Raw genomic sequence first — 21,875 nt, forward strand, 5'->3', positions numbered from 1 at the left:
CTTGGTTTTTTCCCCCCCCCCCCCCCCCCCACTTCCCCGCCCTTCTTTTAAAAGAGTTTATGGTCCACAAATATTGCTAAAATCTGTTTGACTTTGAATCGTGCCAAATCCTCATTAAAACATGTGGATACTTCTGTGGTTTAATCTGTTAGAAATGCATTCAGGATCCAGTTATGTTAAATTAAGCAATAATATTGGCCTGGATGTTGCTTGAAATAGAAAATGTGACAGTCTGAACATCAAGCAAAATGTTTGCACATTTTAATCACATAATGGTTTTAGTCCAGAAAATGATCTTAGGGCATTCAGAGCATTCTCCAGGTCTGTTCTTCAGGGAAATGTTTCCTTCCTTTGCCCTGCAAAACCCAGAGTCTGACACTGTATCTCCTGCACCTTGCTTCCATTCACTTCCTCTTGAGCTAGGGAGCACAACTGCAGTGCCATGATCTGAAAGAAGCTGTGGAGCATTGTAAGAAAGCTCCCACTGAGCATGCTCCTCAGCACCTACCGTGGGCTTGGGGCTCATGGACAGACCAGTGTAGGCCTCTGAAATCCTCCATGAGAATCTGTAAAACCAGCACAGCCAAATAGAGGTATGGATCATGTCGGGTTTTATTTAAGAGGTTTTTACTGCTGATTCTTTAGCCTTTTGGGGTTTCCTAAAGACTGCCTTAAAGGAAATGCCTCTCTAAACTTAAATGGCTTAGCAGCACATAGCAGTAGTTGGTAGATATTTTATCTCCTCTGCTGAAGGCCAGGCTACTGTTCTTGTGGCATGGAACCTTTGCACTGTTCATTCCTGCTGTGTAAAGTGCCATTTCGAAGGTGCTGCCTCTTGCTTGCACACTGCTGCCGTTGGAAATGTTTCCTTTTTCATGTGTCACTTCAGAACAGGTAAGGCCACAGATTGCAGAGTCCGCTAATGTTTCCTTTATTTATTTATTTATTCATTCATTAATTGCCTGTGCAAAGTCCCATCAAGCTTCCCTCTCTTAAGCGTGGCAGTATTTAAGGAAATGCCTTGTTGTTTTGAATGTCAAACTAGGTAGGCAAAGAGAGCCATGAAATGCAGCTTGCAAACCACAGTGCCTTGGGATACATTCATAATGTATAATATGGAGAAAAGATTAGTGCTGAGTGGATTTGTTGCATGGCATTTTGGGGACTATGCACTTTGTCTGTTATATTTTCCAGAGCTCAGAAACAGTTTTCTATCTCATTTTGGATTTTCTTTGTTTTTTGTTTTTTTAAAGATAGCCGTTGACAGTCAGCAAGTAGATAAACCCATTTAAATTTTTTTTTTTTTTTTTTAATTTTGTCTTAGCCTTTTAACTTGATTTTTTTTTTTCAGGTTACATTGTTTTAAAATGAGCACCTAGCTGAAGAGTCTGCAGGTTTTCAATTGTATGGGTGCAGAGAAATGTTACTAAATAACCTTGTGTTGCCAGTACCTCCTCTGTGACTTTATGACATTCATGCCCTTTCTGTTGCTTGCCCGTTCCCTCAGCCTTAAAAATGGCATTGGTTGGGAGGCCCAAAATTCAGCTGGATTTTTTTCTCAACTTCTTTCTGAAAAGTCTGTCCATTTTTTTTCTATTGGATTAAAAAAAAATAGAGCTTCAGTGCAGTTCCCTTTTTAATTAAAACACTTGTATTAGTAGCCTAACTCTCATGAGCAAATCAGGGTGCTTAGTGATAATGCTTAAAAGTCAATTAGGGTTTTTTGGGATTTTTTTAAAAATGGTAATGGTACCTGGCAGTGCATGGCAATAAAGAATTTTTTTTCTTATAAACTCTACAGCAACAACAAACCCGTGTACTGTGAAGGAGAGTCACTTTCAGAAGGAAGCAGGCCTCAGCCTTTCAAGGGGTCAGCTTTAGGGCTGTGAAATGTACCTGGTGAGCTTGCTTTTTAGCACTGGTGGTTTCTTGTCACTGGAGCAAGGGGGCTGGCTGAAATCATGTCTCCCAGCCTTTTCACTTTTCCTCCTTCACACCGTACAAAAAAACAACCAAGCTTTGTGTAAGGAATTTTGCTGAGGTTGGGGATGGTGGGACAAACCCATACACTCAACACGAAGTCTGGATTGATAAGGGATTATACACATCTAACGCCCTGATGTGGGAGTAGTGGTCACTGCATCCAAGTGCCAATGTAGAGCCCCCCCAAGACATCAAGCTGGGACCTGCATGGTGCTTTTTCTTTTGATTCCAGCCCTTCATAGTACTTTAGAGATGCCCAACTTCAAGCAGGTCTACCCATATGCTTAGAGTGCTTTGTTGGAATTCAGAAGATCCAGAGAATATAATATAAAAGGGACCAGTTTTACAAAAGGCTTCTGGGGCAGGAGCCCTACCTTTGTGTGTGCATGTGCTCACCTGTGGTTTACCGTGCATATATGTGCATGCACACATGCATACGCTTCTATTTTGACACTTAACAGGGAATCTTGCACATAAAATGAGTTTGGGCCTAACTAGCAGCTGGCTGGAAGGAGTGTGTCTGCATTCATTCAATGAAAATTGTGGAATTTTCTTTTTCTTTCTGTTTTTCTTTTTTGAGACGGACAGGGATTTTTTTTCAGTTTTCAAGGTCACACACTTGTGGAAGGCAGCCTCTGCATATGAACTTTTATCATCCACACTCCCTCCGGAACCCTGTCCTCGCCTGCATTTGGCATGTGGACAGGTTTGTCTTCCAGTCATCACCCCAAGAAGAAGATCTTGAACAACATGTGTGAGCGGGCATGCAGATAGTCTTGCAGGATTATACTCTGGGCTCATGGATAAAAAGGCTGCATAATTCATGTCTTCCCATTGTATGGTAATGAGCATGTTTTTCTCTAACCCTATGAAAAGACTATCAGTCTTAAGCTATCTTCACTGCTAAAAGAGGTGCATGTTTTACATCAAGATAGTTTAGCTGAAATAGCTATCTCAACATAAAGTAGCGTGGAAGAGATGGGGTGCATATGCTCTTCCGACCTTGATGTAGCTGGTCTAGATCAATGCTATCCTCTGTCCAGGTGTTTGCTTCAGTTAACCACACAGAGGCATGAATCTGTATTGTCGCCTTAGAGTTTTGAGACAGCTAGCTTCCATTCGCTGTCTTCATATAAAAACACCCTTTATTCTTGCTGTGAAGATGGACCTGATTTTATAACCTTTCTCCTGAAGAGGTGCTCCTGATATCAGTGAGTGGAACATTTACAGAGGATTTTGTGACCCATACTGTACGAGAGTTAGAAAAATTTGACATTGATAGGCATTTTGAGGTAGGTTGTAGCATGATACACTGAAAATGCCTGCTAGTGCTGGTACAAAATGAAACAATCTCTGCAATGAACAGTTTGACTTCCACCCTTCTAAGCACGTTCTGTAAATCAGACAAAGCACCTGGCTTAGTGTTGTGCATGACAGGATATGGAATATCATTGGGCACACTAACCTTAAATCCATAATATTCTTGATGTAGCATTGCCATGGACACAGTCCATTTGAATGTACATAAGCAAAGTGACAGCAGCTGCTCCCCCTTCCTTTTCCTCAAGTACAGTAAGAGACTCCTTCCTAATTGAAGTGACTAGCAGCATTGCAAGGGTGAAAAGAAATGGCTGTAACAGAAAAATGTTCTAGAAATAAACAGTTGAAGGAAAAAAGCTACTGGCCTGTCTCAGATGGTTAGCATGCACATGAGTGTCCTCTGTCCACCATTTAGATCTGAGTGGAGCATCTGATTTATTAGCTCCCTTAACTGCAGAGTGAGCTTTGCTTTATAAACATGTGGCATTCACATTTCTTTACAGACTGATGCATATGAATCATGTTGTTGTAGGGATAAATATAAAATATATTTTGAGCTCTGTCTGATGTATGGGATGGATAGGGGGATTGCTTTTTTCATATAGTTTCAAGTTAAACATTGATTCATGACATCCATTCCAATCTCCTTAGGAATGGCACATATTTAGATTATTTATGTAATGTACAGGACTTAATAGACACTTCTGCAATGCTTTATTCACTCCAGAATGGGCGAAGAACGTTACCTTTTATTTATTTATTTTTAACAGCAGGCATCTTGAGTTGCTTCAGAACTGATCTTTCAGACTGTTATTTCCAAAGGGGGATTAAAAAACATGGAGCTTCAGGCATGTCAGTTTATTGACCTGTAAATATTTGCCCTAGTGGGTTTTACACCAATATCTGAGACATGTCAGGAAGGGGGAATATCGCAAGTCTTGATAAAGTAATGACAATGCCCAGGGGTTGTTTTTTTTTTTTTATTATAACCATCTGAGATAATATAGTTATTATCATGACCTGCCTGAGTGGGGTTTTTTTTTCCTGAAAAGGTAGAAAGGCATAGAACCACTTCACATTCCCTCCTGTACTTGCACAACAATTCCCTATGGGCAGTTGAGGTTTAAGATGCATTTGCATTTACATCAGATGTCTGCTGATCACTGAAGCCCTGACCCTGCAGAAAAATGCATGCAGGCATTGAGGAGCCCTATTGACTTTGGTAGTGCTCCAGGCTGGTTCAGGGGCCTACTTACCTTGATCTTCTTGCAGGATCAGGACCTCATTGAAAGTTTGTACAGTTAAATGCTCATGAAGGTGGAGTGCTCCCACAAATCGGACAAAGCTTGTATATACAGAAAAGAATAAGGAGGGGTTCAGTTCTCTATGAACTGCATGCTGCAAATCCTCTGCCAAGTAGCTTCTCAGTTTGAAATAGTCCTGTAGATTTTGGTGGGACTGCATAGCGGAGGCTGCTACGAGCTTCAAAACCTGGAGAGGCGGTTCCTTGCAGATGTTGGTTTCTGGTGAGACCTAAAGACACCAGGGATACAATAAAAGAACCTAAGTCATGTTTGCAAGGTGATCTACCACTATGTAGCTCAACAGTAACCTGTCTGGGGAGAATCACCAAACACTCTGCAGACTATGCTGAGGCTTAATGATTGTGCGGTGGTAACATTCTCGTTGCACTTCCTTGAAGATGTGTCTGGTTTGCATGTTCTCTGTTGCTGACTGCTAAGAGGGTGGCTTTTCCTCACTATCTTTCTTACTGGGCCAAATCCTGCCTTTAGTAATTGTTCAGTCCTTGCTTACAGACCATGTAATGCTAAAATTTAACTTCAAGTACAACATGAAGCACCAAGGCCTGCGGATGTAAATTGGCAAGCTGTTCAGTGAGCTGAGTCAGAAATGTCCTAGCTAAGACTAATACTGGGGTGGGTTTTTTTCTTTGTTTTGTTTATTTGTTTGTTTGTTTGTTTGTTTTTAGACAAGAGCAGGGGACTATGTGAGGAGAATGATCTGTCTACTATTAAGCCTCCTGGAAAACTAGAGTTTTCACTCCACAAATAGGGTGTGTTACACAGCTGTGGGAGGAAAGTAAGATGACTTATGCAGTTCTTGATTTGTTTAGCTGAAGCTGGAGTGAACAAGCTGTTGATGACAACTGAAAACTGAAGTTTGGTTTCTTGTCTTAAAGTATCTTGGAACTTTTTTTTTTATTGCCCAGGCACTTTCTGGTGTTATACCCATGGCACAGTGGGCATATACTTTCTCTAATTAGAATGGTCACATTTTACATCCACTTTACTCTGGCATAAGTGTAAAGTGCTTCACAATACTTAGGGAAGCAGGGAATCAGACCCCTTGGTGTCCTTGATGCAGGCTTGTACATCACTAATGGGCACATCTACGCATTCATTAATGTGTGCTAATTATGGTAGCATAAGGTTAGTTAGTACCTGTAATAATTACAGGTACTACTGTAATGTGCTGTAATTGGCATTACTGTGCATTAGCTGCAGAGCATGCTTTTTTGGCAGTGCTAATGCTCAGTAGACTAATTCTGCTGCGCATTAGCACAGGTTTTGCCCGCCACACTAATGTGCAGTAGAATTAGTCTGCTGTGCTCGAAATGTCTTGTGTAGACATGCCCAATGAGTTGTAAAGCTCAGCACTTGGGAAGCTAGTCTGAGCCTTGTATAAAAATCTGAAATGTCAAGCTTTCGGCTTTTGCACTTTTCTGGATGAATGAAAATAGGGTAGAATTTTCTAGGATAGATAGGATAGTTTCTTTCTCTAGGCTAAGCTGTTCCCAGTCTCTCTTGACTTAACTGCATTTACATCAAGAACTGATTTGGGCCGTTATGAGCGAGTGAAAGGAGAATGACAGAGAAGCTGGTTTGCTGAATTACTTAAATTTAACCTTCTTGCAAGAAAAGTGGCCTACTTGGGCCAGATGAGCAATTTGGAAGTACCTAGCACCTTTTACCTTAAAGTCTGAAAATCTCTACAGTTGCTAGGCATCTGAAGGTCTTTACAGATTAAGCTCCACATCAACCTGGAGCACTATCAAAGTCAATGGGGTTCCTCAAAGATGGTAGCCCACATGGTTCTCTCTGCAGGGTCAAGGCTTGAGCGATCAGCAGACATCTGATGTAAACATAAATTCATCTCAAACCTGAGTTGCTCATAGGGAATTGTATGATTACAGAAGGGATTGTGAAGTGGCTTTAACTCCTTCCATACAGGGTTCAGCTATGTATGTCCTGAGGACTGGATCTGGATCTGGATCTGGATCTGGAAGGCTTTGCCTATGCCTGAGCGTGTGCTGGGAGCCAGCAGCTGGAAGCTGTGCCTGTGGGGAACTGAGCTGGGCTGGGTAGTTTCTAGTTGCACCTGTGCTACAGCTGGGAGTGGGAGGTGGCAGGGAGAAGAAGCAGTAATACTGCCCAGCCTCAACATAGCTCTCTTCTGACTGGAAGTTGGGCTCATGTTGCAGCAGGGGAGCCAGGAGCTGAGAAAAATAAGAGCAGTGTGAGGGCAGCTCCAACTGCTGGCAAGGCTCCTAATTTGGAGCATCTATCTTTTGGAAGCACAACCTGAATTTTTCAGGGCCTGATTGTTAGAGGTATACAGCAGGCACAGCTTCCATTAGCATCTAATGCTGGACACCCAAGATCAGTGAGTACTTCTGAAAATTTGCACATTAGCCCCTGCCAGAATTAGGAACAGAACCTAGATTTGAATTGAGAGGCGGTGGTGGAATAAGTCTTTGTCATTTTAAACAATGGAACATCTTTAGTAGAAAGGTTTTATGATTTGGCCAGTAAACCAAATGTCATGACTACCTCCCCCCTTTTGAAATGTGCAGAAGCCTCTAGGAACACAAGTGGCCCCAAGCCTGCATTCTTTGCCACTTAGGTATTTATAAGCAGCACACAGTGGGGCACTAGCAAGGGTGGAAAGAAAGAAAGGACAATGGGAGACAATTGTTAAACCTGTTAATAAGCGTTATAATCTCTTTCTGCAATATTACATTGTTACTTAAACATGTGTCACTTCACTTTGTTAAATCTACACCAGCAATACAAAGTAACAGTTGGATTATCCTTACCTGACCCTTTGGGGACTTGTATCCCTGCCCTTCCAACAGAAATCTTTTTCACTTTACAAATGGCATTTCTACTTTTGAGGCTACTGCCATTGGTGGTCAGTTTACAGAAAAATGACCTTTTGTGACCCTGGCTGGATTGTATGCTAACCTACCAGGTTTCTGTGAGGTTAGGTATCCTGCTATGTTAAGTGCTGCTTTGACACTACTGTTAAAAGAAGCACAGTGATTGTGAAAATACGCCAGTTTAATTCTGTCTTCCCCTCTCACTAAAATATTTTTTGTGGGGGTGGGGGTGGGAGGAGAATACTTAAGTTCATATAATATAAAGAAAAAAAAGATAATTGCTACTTCACCTTGTGAATTTTTGTTTTATTGTTTTTCTAAATAATTAAGGATGAAATTTTCAAATGAGTTTGGTGCCCACTCCTGTTCAACTTTGATGACAGGCCCAAGGGACCTCAAACTGGGCACCATGTTTTATTAATTTTGGCCTAACTGATTTGCCTATGGTGATGGAATGAATCAGTAGCAGAGTCTATAGCGAGTCCCATGAGTGAAGTACTCAATGCAATAAACAAAAGCCACTCTTGAAACTTTTGGCCTTCATACCCCATGCCTCAGTTGTTCCACCTGTAAAATGGGAAGGGATGCTTTTCCATCCATCTTGAAGCACTTTAGCACCTAGGAGTGAAAAGTGTGAAGTACTTTGACCATTTATTGTTGGGATTTATTTAAGCAGACTGTAGTGACACCCATCTTTAGGGTTTTTTGGGGTTTTTTAAAGTGAGGGTTTGGGCAGTAAATCAGCCCCGTTTGCTTGAAACAGAATGGGTTGTTCTCCCTTGATCTTTCCCCACAGTTCATTATGCCTGGAAAAAAAAGTCAAAATATCTAAAAAAAAAAAACCATAATATCAGTTTGGATAAAACTAGTATTGTGAGAATGAGCCACAGGAGGTGAAGATACACATGTGCAGGGACTTGTCTGGGGAATTTGCCTTTGGGATCACAGTATTGGACAACCAGTGGAAAGCCACACAACTCCAGGAAAAAGCCATTTGCGATCAGTTGAAAAGTCAGTGTACTGCAAATGGATTCACTTTTGAGATAGGCCTTCAGGCTCTAGGGCAAGTCCCCTCAAGGCAGTTATGCTTGACACATGCAGGTTTTTAATTTTAAGTTTACCCTCCAGGCTATTGTATTGGTTCTACTGTTAGCACATTCCAGTGGGTTGCAAGGTTATTCTAGCAGTAAACTGGCATTTGCAAGTAGAGGGCTTTGTCCAAAGCCCTTGGGGAGACCTGACGTGCAAGAGCTATGGGTCTGATTTTTCAAAAGTGCCAAAAATCCTCATTGCATGTTAACTTCCTTGGAGCTGAGGCCAAACAGCACTGGTAAAAACCAGACTCGCAGTGGACAGGAGGAGGACACAATGTCTTACTGTTCATTTGCAACAAGTAAATATGGTTTTGCTGAGTTTGGTTGATGGATATGGCCATGACCTGAGGGTCCATAATCTACATAATAGTAAATTGGACAGAATGAGAACTTTAAAGGTGGTTTATTTTGGTATTTTAAACCAAGGACAGTTTTGATGCATAACTTTAATACTGAGCTGTTTTAAAATAGAATAAAGGTTTGTATGTTGAAATCCCATTATTCTTTCTCTTTAGTTTCTGTATTTTTCTAAGACCCATGTTTCCTTCTTTGTTTGGAAAGTACCTAGAATACTCTGTATGTGGGTGTATTCAGGATAACTAAATGAGGTACATGGCCACTGATGCTCCTTTCACTTACATTGGCTGACATGACCCTGCACTGATTTAATTGGTGTCCTTGTGGAGGGACCCAGGTGTGAGTGAGAGAAGAATCAGGCCCACATCTGTTTGATATAAAAATAATCCACTTTAACTGAGATTGCAACCTGTCCTTGAGTCCAGGCTTGTTGGAAGGCGAATTCTGTGCTGAGCTAGTTGTCAGAAGAATATATATAAGGACCCATCACTTTATTTGCTGTTTTTTATATATGTCCATGCCCCCCACCCCCAACATGTACAGATTACAGAGGTGCTGAGTACTTCTAACTCCAGAGGAGGGGAGTGGGAGATGCAGGTCCTGAGTACCTCTGCAAATCGGGCTTCACATGACTCAGCCCTGACACTTACCATTTCTCCCTCCTTGCCCTCCCTATCTTTCTTGCCCACACAAAGAGGTTATGTGTCATCACCAGAGGATTTATAGTCTTCAGCTCGAGGACCTTTCAGTGTGAGCAAACCCTCTGAGAAGAATTATGATTGCATATAAAAGCTGCCTATGCTTGTAAACCCTAATGCATACCCTTGACTAAAAATTTTTGTAGATAAAACTGGAAACAAACCTGGGAAAGGTTATTGCTTTTTACTGGGTGCATATCTGCTCCTTAGACTGTATTGGTGGCAGGTATATTTTGAACTGTGCTAACATATCTTTTGGCGCTATGTAGTAAAGGACAATCCATGGTTTCCCACTTTGCCTGCTCATCCACTGGAAACAGAGTATTTAGTCTAGGGTAAGCAATTAAATCTTGATTTCCTTTCTTTCCTTTCTCCTCCCCAAGGAAGCAAAGCAAATACCATTTGCCTTTAGCCTATATCTACCGAAAAGGAGATTTTTATGTAGTGGCAAGTTTTTCATCTTAATGAATTGGTTTGCTGCACTATCACAATATGCTAATACTTGTGCAACAATCCTGATGGTATGTGAAATGGCTTTAAGTCCTTTGTATCAACAAGAGTTCCAGGTTCATCTTCGTTATGTTAAAAAAAAAAGAAAAGAAAAAGAAAAAAAAAAACAGAAGAAGCAATGCTTACAAATGGGTCTTTGTTTCCAAGGTAACAAACTTGACATGCTTGAGCTGTGCTGGTTGCAAACATTACATTCAGCAGACGTACCTCATGATTATATGGTCTGAATATTATTTTTAAACTGCCTTTTGATTGAAAGGCATGGGAGGAGGGAGGGGGCTTGAGTTTGTTGGCAGGGTTTACCAATCTGTGCTTTATGAAAACCAGTTTAGTTGATTAGGTTTCCTATTGTGGTGCAGAGAGAACAGAGTCCTGCACTGAAAGTGGACGAACCTACTAAGTATCCCCACGGAGAAAGTGCTACGGGGCCAAGTGGCTACTTCAGTTTGTGACTACTGGTGATGTCATGTAAGGCTTGAGTAGACACCACCACTCTATTATTTTTACATGGCATATTTATCATGCTTTGTCATGGGTCATGTTATCAAATGTTTTATGTTCCATAAAATACTCTTGTGAAATACATCTCACTGATTGTGTGCTGAAAAAGATGGGAGTCAGAAGTTAAATGTGAATGTCGTTATCTTTTGGGAAGTCATTGGCAGCTCTTGAAAACCTCTGATAATTTGCTAAAAAAAAATCAGTAATGGGATTTCCAGTATCGTCTTAAATTTACGGTTATCTGTCTATGGAAAGAGAATGCGTGAAAGGTGCAAATTTGTGAGTTTCTTGCATACAAGGTATAAACTTCCTATGAAGAATGTGTCACTTGATAGTTACTATAGATTGATGTCAACACTGACTATATCTTGCTTTTTTACATTAAATATATTTAAATTCAAATTTTATCATTTAGAGGGATATAATTGTCTTCTACTTAGGTCATAAACACACTTCTTTTTATATTATCTATTCACTACTTCAGAGTTTTCTTCAAATGTTATGCAGTGACTATCTGATTTTTTTGTTTTTGAGAGACCAACATATTTGCATTAAAGTAGAAGCTGTCCATGAACTCAAGAAGCATTAGTCATGGGACGTACAGGAAAAAAAAATATCAAGCAGTGCAGCCTGTGGACAGTTAATGGATATGAATGCCTAGAGCTTTTCTGATAAGACCCTACACCTGTACATAGATTAGATGTAAAATAAAATTTGTTGGCCCTACTGGCTACCCTTATGCTCATTCCTACAATTTTTTGCTTGCATAACTAATCCTTATGTGAGTTGCATTGTCAACCAGGGTGACTACTGACATGGCTAATGGGTGCTTACATGAGAGAGGGTTTCCAGGAGTTTTTTAATCAGTTATCACAAGAAGCATAATTTAGAAGATGCTTGTATATAATCTCTGCCTGTGAAAGTGCCCAATGGACGTCAGCATTCTTTGTGCATATTTTGTCATTTGTTAGAAAAAAACAAAAAGCACTGCAGAGGGGAAAACAACACTTTTTTTTCTGGACTGGTTTTCCTCTTTTAAAGAAAGCAGGCATTTAACAACAGAAGGGATTTATAGCAGAAGGATTAAAAAAACCCAAGTATTTCTTTCTTTGTTTTTTCTTTGTCTTAAAAAAAAAATTCAAAGTGTACTGTAAGTCCTTTTTTCCCCCATGTCATTCTTCCTAACTTTCTTGTGAATTGAGTAGGTATATTCCTCTAGCTCATTTAGAATAAATGAATGTAGGTTTAGTTTTAAGAGGGATGGAAAGCACTATTTGCATAGGCCACTAAAAGTATCAGCTGAAGGTTTCTGTAAATACATTTTTAATGACATTTGATGAAAATCTTCTCATTTGTGGAAGGCCTAGGGTGAAGGTATGCTAGTTCTGGTGTCACTAGTAAATGCTACATTTTGTACAAGGTTTTCCAGAAAATAAAAAAAAATGTTCTCCTTGCTTTTTGTCTGAAATAATGTCTGCATTCTACATTTTGAAAGATTCACCTGGATGACAGTGGATGGAAACAGGTTGGTTGGATCACGATGAATTCTGCACTTTTTTTTTCCTTTTGCTAATGACACTTCCTTATGCTTACATTTCATTAAAGCTCTGAAATGGCTGAAGATCAGCCTTTACTGAGCATGCTCCTGGGTTGAAGCTGCACCCATAGAGTGAGATGGATTTGTGGCTGAAGGAGTTATAGGCCTGAAGTCAGGATCTGGGAGGAAACAGCAGCTGTCTTCAGACTCAAGCAGAGGTAGGGGAATTCTGGAAATTTCATTCACGTGCCATGGGGCTCCCGTTGGGATTCGGACTTGGGAGTAAACAGGCCAGATAAAATGGTTCTTGAAGTAAAGTGTTGGAATTGATTCAAAAGCAGCATAGTTAGGCACTGACACGAGATGACTCCAAACTGCTTCCTGCTGATCTGTGTGGAGGATTTTAAAATAATAACCTTTACTGACTTGCAAACCTATATAAAGAAAGAACCTGTCTGATGTTAGGGTTATGACATGAAGCAACAACAGGCAGGCCACTCAGAGACAGGTCTGGCAGCAAAGGCTTTGGACTTGTTTGCTTGTGCCTTCATATTGGAGAACATGTGATTATACTATGATCCCGCGTACTTGGTTGTTAACTGTTGTTAATTTTAACATGCAAAATGGACAGATGTGCATTACAGTTTAAATCCAAATCTGTTGGGGGTTGTGGGAATGCAAAAGAATGTAAAACATCCATCTTTCTTTTTCATCCCAATACCAAACAAAATAACAAAATAAAATGTGCCAAGTCAGTTGTCTTCCTAATTTTGCAAGAAGCGAGTGTGTTGGGGGGTGGGGCAGAGGAATGGGGATGTATTTTATGTAAGTTGTCAGCCTGGAGCAAACAATGATTTAGTATGTTGGTGAGTAAATTTCGAGGTGAAGAGCAAGAAGCTGTAACCTGCATTGATTGGGCTTTTGCACTGGGTATGCAGTTGCCAGCTGCTTTCCTGGATTTTATAACTATGTACTAGCAGATATGTGCTGTATGAAATGACTGGCTTCAGTTGTACTAGTAAGCTGCATGGTAAACTGCCAATAAAACATTTGCATTGGCTGTCAATGTTTGTCTTAGGGAGGTGTAAGGAGGATTTGACTGTGTGGAGAAAGGCGACAGATTGGCGATTACAGAATGAGTGCTAAGGTGGTGGATAGATCCTGTGGGGAACATTTTCTTGGGTGATCAAATTCATATCAACATGTCTTTAGAAAGCAATTTCAAATGACTATTTGGGATGTTTGTAAAAACAGGAGCGTGGCCTTAAAGTTGGTATATTTTGCTTCTCTCTCGTTAATAGAAATCTCTCTGATGGTACAGTCTGTCTTTAGTCTGCATCAAGTAACAGATTGGTTCTTTGGGAGAATCTTGTTGCTCTACATATCATAGTTCAGCGTGTGGTTGGTTAAGATCAAAACTTGCAGGTTTTCATTTTACTGCCCAGTCCCAGATGACTGTCTTACATAAAGTCAGTCTGCTTGTTGAGTCAGTTTATTACCTAAGTTAACTTGCATATTTATTGCCCAGTCCTGCATTTGTTGAACATCCAACACACCCGTTGCCTTCAGTGAACTGTGAGAGCAGAAGAAAAGCAGGATCAAGTTATTAAATAACTTGTTTAATGCAGCAACTTTGTAGCAACTTTTTGACCAATTTGAAATGCTTTGATAAAGTCTGTCTAGAATCTGAGATGTATGTATGCCTTAGACTTGGATGTATAGAATTTCTAATTAGTAAGAAATGTTGGCTTGGTGGTGGTGGTGGATAAATTCATGAGAAAAACAAATGTGAACGTGAAATGAAGTGCATTGTAACAATGCATGTAAAAGCAAGGTTTTGATTTTCATTGGTTCTGATGTGGGCTGTACTAATAGCTTTCAGGATAGATCTCATTGGCCTTTTCTCTGTCAGTGTCTCTGCTGTTAATCATTTCAGCCCCGAGTTGTATGGTCAAGTTTCCTTGATGAAGAAATTTGACTTAAACAGTTTCAGATGCTGGTGCTCATGTGATAGTTTCCTATTGTGTTTGTGTGAAAAGTAAGGTAGTCTTAAAAGACCCACTGCCACCTCATGGCAGTTACTGAAAAGGAATTTCTTTAGAGATATCATGCTTTCTGTATTTCTCTCCCCTTGTTACTAGTGCTGTTTGCATGAAGACAGGATCTTTTTCTTTTTAAGAGTGCCTCTCCTCCTTCAGTTCCTTATACAAATTCATACTGTTGACAGAATCACTTATAGAGCCATCAACGCTTAATACTGCAGTCTGAAGTTCATGATTTTGGGGAAGGAATAAAAAGCATTACGGACAGACGAATCCAAGAAACAAAGAACCTATTTTCATATGGATGTCTGTCCATAGTATTACAAAATTGGGTGGGAGGCCAGGAAAGGGAAAGACCATGAACTTTACCAGCAGCGTCGTCTGTAAAATGATCTCCAGCTTTTCGATGGAGTGTTGCAGCAGAAGTGAGATTGAATGTAAGCAGCCATTTTTACTGCCTGCTTTCCTGGCAGAAGACTATGATCATGAGCAGTATGGCTTTGCACTGTGCATCCACTGAAATGTCTCTCATTCCTACCCCATCTGTCTTTTTCCAGGTGTATAAAAACAGCAACAATGCCAACAAAACAAACTGTTACTGTCATTAAAGCAATAAGCTTCATCTCTGTTCTTAAAGATGGAATATGCTTGATACATTCAGCACCCTTCTCGTGCAAAACTTTATTTGTACCGTAGGAGCTCTTACGTGCAGTAGTTGAATGAAAAAGGGAAGAGTTTTCAAAATGGAAATGCTGACTGCTAAGTTTACTATGTGTTAAAGCTGATGGATTTGGTACATTTGCACTGTGAGGGATACAATACCTTCTAAGTTACAAACCTGCCAGCCTATTAGCAAGTTAACCAGTTAGTTCTGGGTTACTGTATCAATGTAATGAACACGTTTGATTAAAACACAGGACCATGTTATGAAAAGCTTGCATCTCAATACCTGTTGCCACTGCGTAGGTTTGTGTAACATCCTGTATGCGGTGTCCCTGGGCATTTTTGCCCTTCAGACTGGCATAAAAACAGCATTAAACTTTGTTGTAGCTTTGGCTTAAAATCTTTGAACAGACCCAGGTTTCAGATTGTGAGGTGGAACATGAGTCCAGGAGCCTGCTCAGTGCATTTCAGACTGGGGCTTCTCACCTTGCAAGGTGTTCAATAGGCATTTGATGTCTCCAGCATTGGGAGTTGAGGGGGATTCAGCACCTCGCAGGAACATGCCCCCCCCCCCCCCCCCCAAATATTCATTGAGGCAGGAAGGAGGCATTTTAATAACTTGTTGTGAAGCTGAGTAATTTTTAACAATGGGGAAAAAATATGAGAGCTCCTTTTGGAATCCTAATTTATTTTTATAGAAGGTTTCTCTACCTCTTAAACTCTCCTGTTCACTATGTTTTTAAGATAGCTGAAAAGAGAAAAGCAGCTTCAGTGCTAGGTAGGGTATGAAACAGCAAGGGAGGCAGGGAAAAATAAAAAAAACCTCCTGCATTTTGCAGGACCAAATATTGGTCATCTTCTGACAGTAGAAACATCTTCCCTTCCCTCCCACATCTATTTCTTCTTTAAAAGAAGCTGTGAAAATGACATATGTAATGGTGTAATTAAGCAAAAGCCCTTAGGAACCATGTGTCCTTTGTTGAAGGAAGGTTGTTGTTCCGCTTTTTCTTTTGAAAATGTGAGATCCTAAAAGGATATTCAAGCCTCGAATCTCGGAACAGGCCAGAGAGCTGGGAGTTTAAAAATATCTGCTAGTTTTATGGTCCTGGGCAGAACACATTTTTAAAAAGCAAAGTGATACAGTGTCCCTAGCAAGGCAACCCACACAAGATACAGTTTGATGATGACCTTGCTTGGGTTAATTTGAGAGAAGGGGGAAGGGAAAAAAATCTTAATTGAATACAAATGGCTGGTTCGTTGTTGTTGTTGATGTGCTAATTCATTCCACTAGCAACAAATCCTTAGAAAGTCCACCTCAGTCATCTTCATGACAGCCTTTCCTGGCAAAGGTGGGGAGGAGAGATCAATGCAAGGTGATTCTACTTTTCTGAAGTCACCGAATGGTTAACTTGTATAACCATCTTCTTCCCTGAAATGTCAGTTTTCTGCTTCCATCCGTGCCTGTGTGTGCGTGCACGTGTGTGTTTGTGGGGATATGTGCGTGTGGGGTACAAAAGATGGCTCCTTTTAATGTCTTGCAGGATCGGTTTAAAAAGAGGTTGTATCTGTGCTCTCCCTGACTTCCATGAAATGGCTGCAGTTTCCACAACACTAAGAGGCTGAAAGGAAATGGTCTCCTCTCTGAGCATGCTTACTGTGGCACACAGACCTGTAGAGGGAGCTAGGTCATGTGGCCAAAGCAGGACTGTTGTTCATGTGGACCAAGTAGGAAACAGAGCAAGAAGCACTGTAGCTTCCATCAAACAGTAAGCACCTTAAAACACGACTACAGCTTTGTCCTGGGCATGAAACAGTAACATGACAGCGTTTGGGTCTGTCAGGACACAGTTAAACTCAAGAGCTGCGAACAAGATTGTTGTTTAACTTCACTCCTAGGTATCGTAACTGATTATCTCAATGCGACTTGCAGCTTTCCATGAAACGGTTTTAGTTCCAAAAGAAGAGATTTATTTCTTAATTTTTTTTGCTCCTGAAGCAGACATGATGCACGTACCAGTGTTGCTTTAGGAGACTGGCCTTTGAATGGCAGTGTGGTGCAGCTAATGGCGTGTGAGATTTTAAGGGCTGCTTAGGAACTCGTTTTTTCTCTTTGGACTTCATAAATGTAAATAACTTGACCATAACCTCAATAACTAACGCACAAATCATGTTGATCCTTTTGTACAGTGTCACTGTGACACTGTGAAATGTGCCTGGTAAGATGCTAATTGATTGTTTTGCTTGAGTTTTCAGTGAATTGTTGAAGTGTCCCCAATATGCTGTTTGAAAATGTATCAGTCTGTAAGGCTTGGGAAGAGATGCTTTCAAAATGGAGGGGAGACTTGAAAAACAAATTGGCATCTGCATTAACTTCTGTTTTCCATGTATTTTTAACTTTATCAGTGAAAACATTTGTAGCATTGAGCTGCAGTAAGAAGTGCTGTCTTTGTGAGCCTACTGAAAGAATGAATACTGTAACATGGTTTGAGAGAAAGTTTAGCTCTAAAAATGTGTTTTGACTAGATTAGCTCTTTTGAGTTTGTAGTTGTTATGAAATTTGTTGTATCCCCTTCCATATTTTTTAATGTTAGGTTTATAAATTCATGCTGCAAAGAGGGGTAACAGTAGACAGACCTATTTTAGGGCTGTCTTTGGTTAGAACTACAGTACTCCTTTTGTTGCAATGGATAATATACCTTTGTCTGCCTTGTCAGGTTTTGTTGTTTTTTTGGGTGGTTGTCTTTTGTGTTTTTCCTTTTTTATATTAAAGAGGTTACTGTTGCATTTTCCAGTGATTGAAATAAAGGCCAGAAAAAAATCCCATTGATATGCCTGAAAGCTATTTTAGAAAAACAACCCAGGAGTAAAGGTGATATCCTCACTTCCTTCTGTCACCTTAAGTTTCCTTGATCAATTTTATCCTCTCAATTTTGCCTGGTATGCTTTAACCATTTGGTAGTGAAACGTGTCTGAAGTGCTTGGAGAGAGGAAAAGAGCGTCATTTTAGTAGATGCAGTGCTATGGAAGATTGCTGTTGCTGTTCTAACCATTACCACTTTGCAAATGTCTATGTGTAAGATGGTGAAGTAAATGCATGGGGTGGAGAAAATTGATATTGCTTGTTTCCAGTGTGTGATAATAGAAGATCATGACAGTCTCTTGCATTGCTAAGTAAAGGGAGGAAGGGCAATCTCGTAGGATTCGCTTCACTGTGAAAACTAGAATTTAGTGTACTTGATTCTCATGCATTGTCTAAAAGATGTAAAATTGGGCTTTTCAGCTTCTCACTGTGGATTTTCATGTGTTTTCTCCCTTTGTGCAGGCCAGGCTTTCCCTCTTCATCTCAGTTCATTGTGATGCAATATGTTGAACTAGTGGCTATTTTAACGTTGAGCCTTAAAGGGAAACTTCTTCCTCAGTCCTGCTTTGTGGGAGAATAGCATTTTTCCATGTTGAAGAACAAGCAGGAGGTACTTGACTCCATTTAAGAATTTCGCTTCTTTCTCTCTTCTCTTCCATCCTCCCTTCCCCCTTTCTTGTGGGAGGTGCTCCAGAAAATATTAAACATAAAGAAACCCACGTACTTTGGCGTTGTGATAAATATGTCACTTTTTGCATTTGAATCCAGTCCAGCTGATCTCTGCTTACAGATGTTCCTGCGAGTTGCTCAGGCAGTTTTACTGGGAGCTTTAGCAGATATGAGGGTTGGCAAGACTTTGTGCTTAATTGTGAAAAGGAACAGAGGCAAACTACTAGTGATTTTGAAGCTAAAATTTCTTCTTTTATCCTGCTAGCTGGGCCAGTTGTATCTTACGGTTCGACGTAGGCTCAGCTCAGAACTACTGCACCTACTACTTTCCTATCAGTTCATTCACTTTTTTCTTTTTGATGACTGTTTCTGATACGTTTTTAAGGTTGGTTATGCAAGGTCACGTTGTATTATAAATCCCTGAAGTGAAAAATGACGGCCCTTCAACTCAGCATATCAAATCTCAAATTCACTTTCAGTTGGACACTGCACATTTGCTGATTGACCCACGTGCATTTATCCCAGCATTCAAAAGGTACACAGTTTTATTAAGCAGAATATAATTAGCACATGTGCCCTCAAATGTAAATGCTAATATGCAGCATCTCTTTTTCATAGGCAAGGAAGGGCTACTCTTGAAGGCCACTGTAACAAAACACATTGTTGTATGGTTTTTAACAGGGGTTTTCAGGCTATGATCAGTCTTAGGCTTGGCATTGTGTCAGAATGTTGACAGATTATCTTTATTAACTGTATTGTACCAGGACAGACGCTGTATCCCTCTGATGCCTTAGATAATAGTTGCTCCAATGGAAGCCCTTAAGTCTGCAGGTTCTCTGTGAAATGGCTGCAGCTTGGAGTGAACAGTGAAATGGTCTCCACTGGGCATGCTCACTGTGTAGAGGGAGCTTTTATCACATGAGCAGAAACTGAATCACTGTTCATGAGGATCTGGAATATGCAACTCTTTGAGTCTTCATCAAAAGAAGACAACAGATGTCTGCAGGTACAGTAACTTGTAGTGTCCATGCTCCATATGTCATAAATAGCAGATTCCCTCAGGTTGTGTCCGGAGACAGACTATTGTCAGGTAGAAAAGGAGAAACCTTTGAGAGGAGGAAGACAGTTAAGATAATCATGGCTGGATTTTGTATTTATTTTGTTGTCCTATGCAAGAAAGAACAGCACAGCAGAAATGTGTGTATTGCCTAGTGAGACAGCAGCGTGCAGGATGGGGTGTGGGCTTTCTTTCAAAGGAGGAGATTTAGAGAGTGGCCAGGGCAGGCGCATGCTTTGCAGACTTTCTGGCTGCTCTGATGACTGTTTTGTTCAGTAGACTTGTACACAGTTCTGAGTCTTAAATGATATATGTCTGTCTAAGGAAGCTGGTACTCCGATTCTACAAATCCAGTGAGTCTCTACTTTGTCTTTTTGTTTGGAGGGGTGTTCCTGTTTAGCATGGAGTCTCTTTCAAATGTTTGGTTCTACCTAGGGCTCCCCCTGCCCCTCTTTTCCGTTTCATATCAGAGGGGAGAAAACGGTGGGGTCTTTAAAATTGTGGGAAGACCAAGGTTTCAAAGACAAGAGAGGGCCTGCAGAAGCATTTCACCTGCTTGCTAGAAACAGTTTGACAGCCTTGGCTGATGCCAAGCAAGCCTACAGTTCAGTTTTTGGGATGGCAGGAGGGCAAAGGTATCCATTTATTCGGAGAGGAGAATCCTTTCTTCATTAGCCTGTCATCCAGACGAGGGACTGAGTGAACCATTGGGATTTTCTTTTATTTCATGGCAAAAGCTGCCTGCTGGCAGGGTATTTAAAACGTTGCTTAAAACTGTCACATCTCACTCTGCCATGTTGCTTTCCTGTTTACATTGTATGTTAACAGCCTCTTGGTCCTGTCTATGATCGACAGAGATAAAGACCTTCTGAGCTAGGGTGTGTACTTCAGTCTTGACCTTCACTGTTGTCCCTTGATTATTGCAGAGCTGCCAGAACTGTGGGTGATGCTACCACCCCCTGCTGGCCTGAAAAAAATAGGCTGGAGTCTCACAGTTGTTGGTTTTAGAGAAAGTTCTTACTGTTACTTTAATAGGTGCTAATTTTTTATCTAAGGGGAAGAAGCAACAGTACCGTGAGAAAGTAGGGGAAATGATCAGAAAAATGTCTGTCTGATGGACTGCAAATGCTGTCATGAATGTTGTCTTACGTCTCGTGAGTGCAGGTTGAAAGCATGCATATCAAAAATGACGGTGAAGAAACAAAAAAGGGTTTCTTTTAAAAACTATTGAGAAAAAGCAAATTTCTTGTCTGAAATCTTAAGCTGTAAGTTCCTTTCCAGAAACCTTGAGGTTTGAGTTGCAAATGGACTTGTAATAAAGATGCTGAGGCAACACAGATTACCACTGGTGCAGACAGGTGCCCCTATGATATCATGACTGTAGTGCTATCAGCACAATAGACTATTCCTCAGCATTTTGGGCAGTCCAGGCATACAGACTGACCCCTGGCAAATGCCTTCAAAAGATGCTACCATCCATCTTTATATATAGCTTTAAAGTTCTGGGTCTGTCTTCAGCAGCATAGGGGTTAATAGCCATAACCTTATGTGTTCAGGTCTTCGTTTGTCCCTGTTATTTGAAACTAACCATTATGCTTCTTTATGTAGTCATAATGCATATGGCCTACAGTAGCCCTCCAAAAGACATGGAAATGTAGTAGCCCAGATCCAGTCTATTTGACTGTCCCTGTCATGGTTATGCTAGTAGGACTGGGGGACGGGGGTGAATTATTCTGAAAATTCTTTTGATTGTCCCCAAATCAATGGGTAGGTCGAATTTTTCTAGTTTGATCTGTATGCATTTTTGTGCATTCCTGTGGAAAACGCACAAAAATGTAGTGCTGTTTGGTTAGATGTGGAATTCAGGATGTGCTGGAGGATTCAGCTGAATTTTTTTTTTTGTAGGTTTAGGGCTGATTTGCAGAGGTGCTCAGTACCTGCAGATCTTGTTGCCTTTATCTTAAGTTGAATGCTCAGTATCTTTCAGAATCATGCCCTTCATAATCTTAAGCAAGACTTGTCTGCTGACATTATCACCTGATGGTGGTCAGTGCCCTTAACTCTTCATTGAGCCAAGGGCAGTCATCATCTTGCAGGATCAGGCTGCTTCTGCGTCTGGATATCATATGGAACACGAGCGTTTGGGCTGGTTGTATTGCAGTGCTCATTTATTTCCTCTTCTCCCAGGATTTGAAATCCTACCTAGTAACACTGGTATGCTGCAAGAATCCCAATGCCAGTGTGACCTTTCTTGTGTGGTACCATCTCCTAATGACAAAGGATCACATTCTTTTTGTACAATGGAGGGGAAATTTTTCATTCAGACAAATAAGGACATTTAAAGACCCTCTGCCATCATGACCAGCAGGTTTCTGGGGTAGGAGGCAGATGGTACCTTTTTTTT

At 40.7% G+C, this 21,875-nt stretch overlaps 1 protein-coding gene across 10 annotated transcripts in view; it reads left to right on the forward strand.

Moving 5' to 3' along the window:
* EHMT1 (euchromatic histone lysine methyltransferase 1) overlaps positions 1-21,875 on the forward strand; it is a 187,024-nt gene that overhangs the window by 66,336 nt on the left and 98,813 nt on the right. For 3 of the 10 annotated variants that reach the window (XM_019510479.1, XM_019510480.1, XM_019510471.1), the window contains exon 1: positions 19,317-19,420. The exons of 3 other annotated variants lie outside the window; for them this stretch is intronic. Coding sequence is in view for 4 of the 7 variants with exons in the window: in XM_019510471.1 (XP_019366016.1) it covers positions 19,358-19,420 (63 nt within the window). In the remaining 3 variants the exon portion in view is untranslated. Of the gene's footprint in view, positions 1-833; positions 895-12,296; positions 12,399-16,558; positions 16,652-19,316; positions 19,421-21,875 lie in introns of those variants that run through there. 4 more of the 10 variants (XM_019510472.1, XM_019510476.1, XM_019510469.1 and 1 more) reach the window with 4 other exon arrangements.

This window comes from Gavialis gangeticus, unplaced genomic scaffold, assembly GCF_001723915.1.
Source record: "Gavialis gangeticus isolate Ggan-Ray unplaced genomic scaffold, GavGan_comp1, whole genome shotgun sequence".
NCBI classification, from domain to species: domain Eukaryota; kingdom Metazoa; phylum Chordata; order Crocodylia; family Gavialidae; genus Gavialis; species Gavialis gangeticus.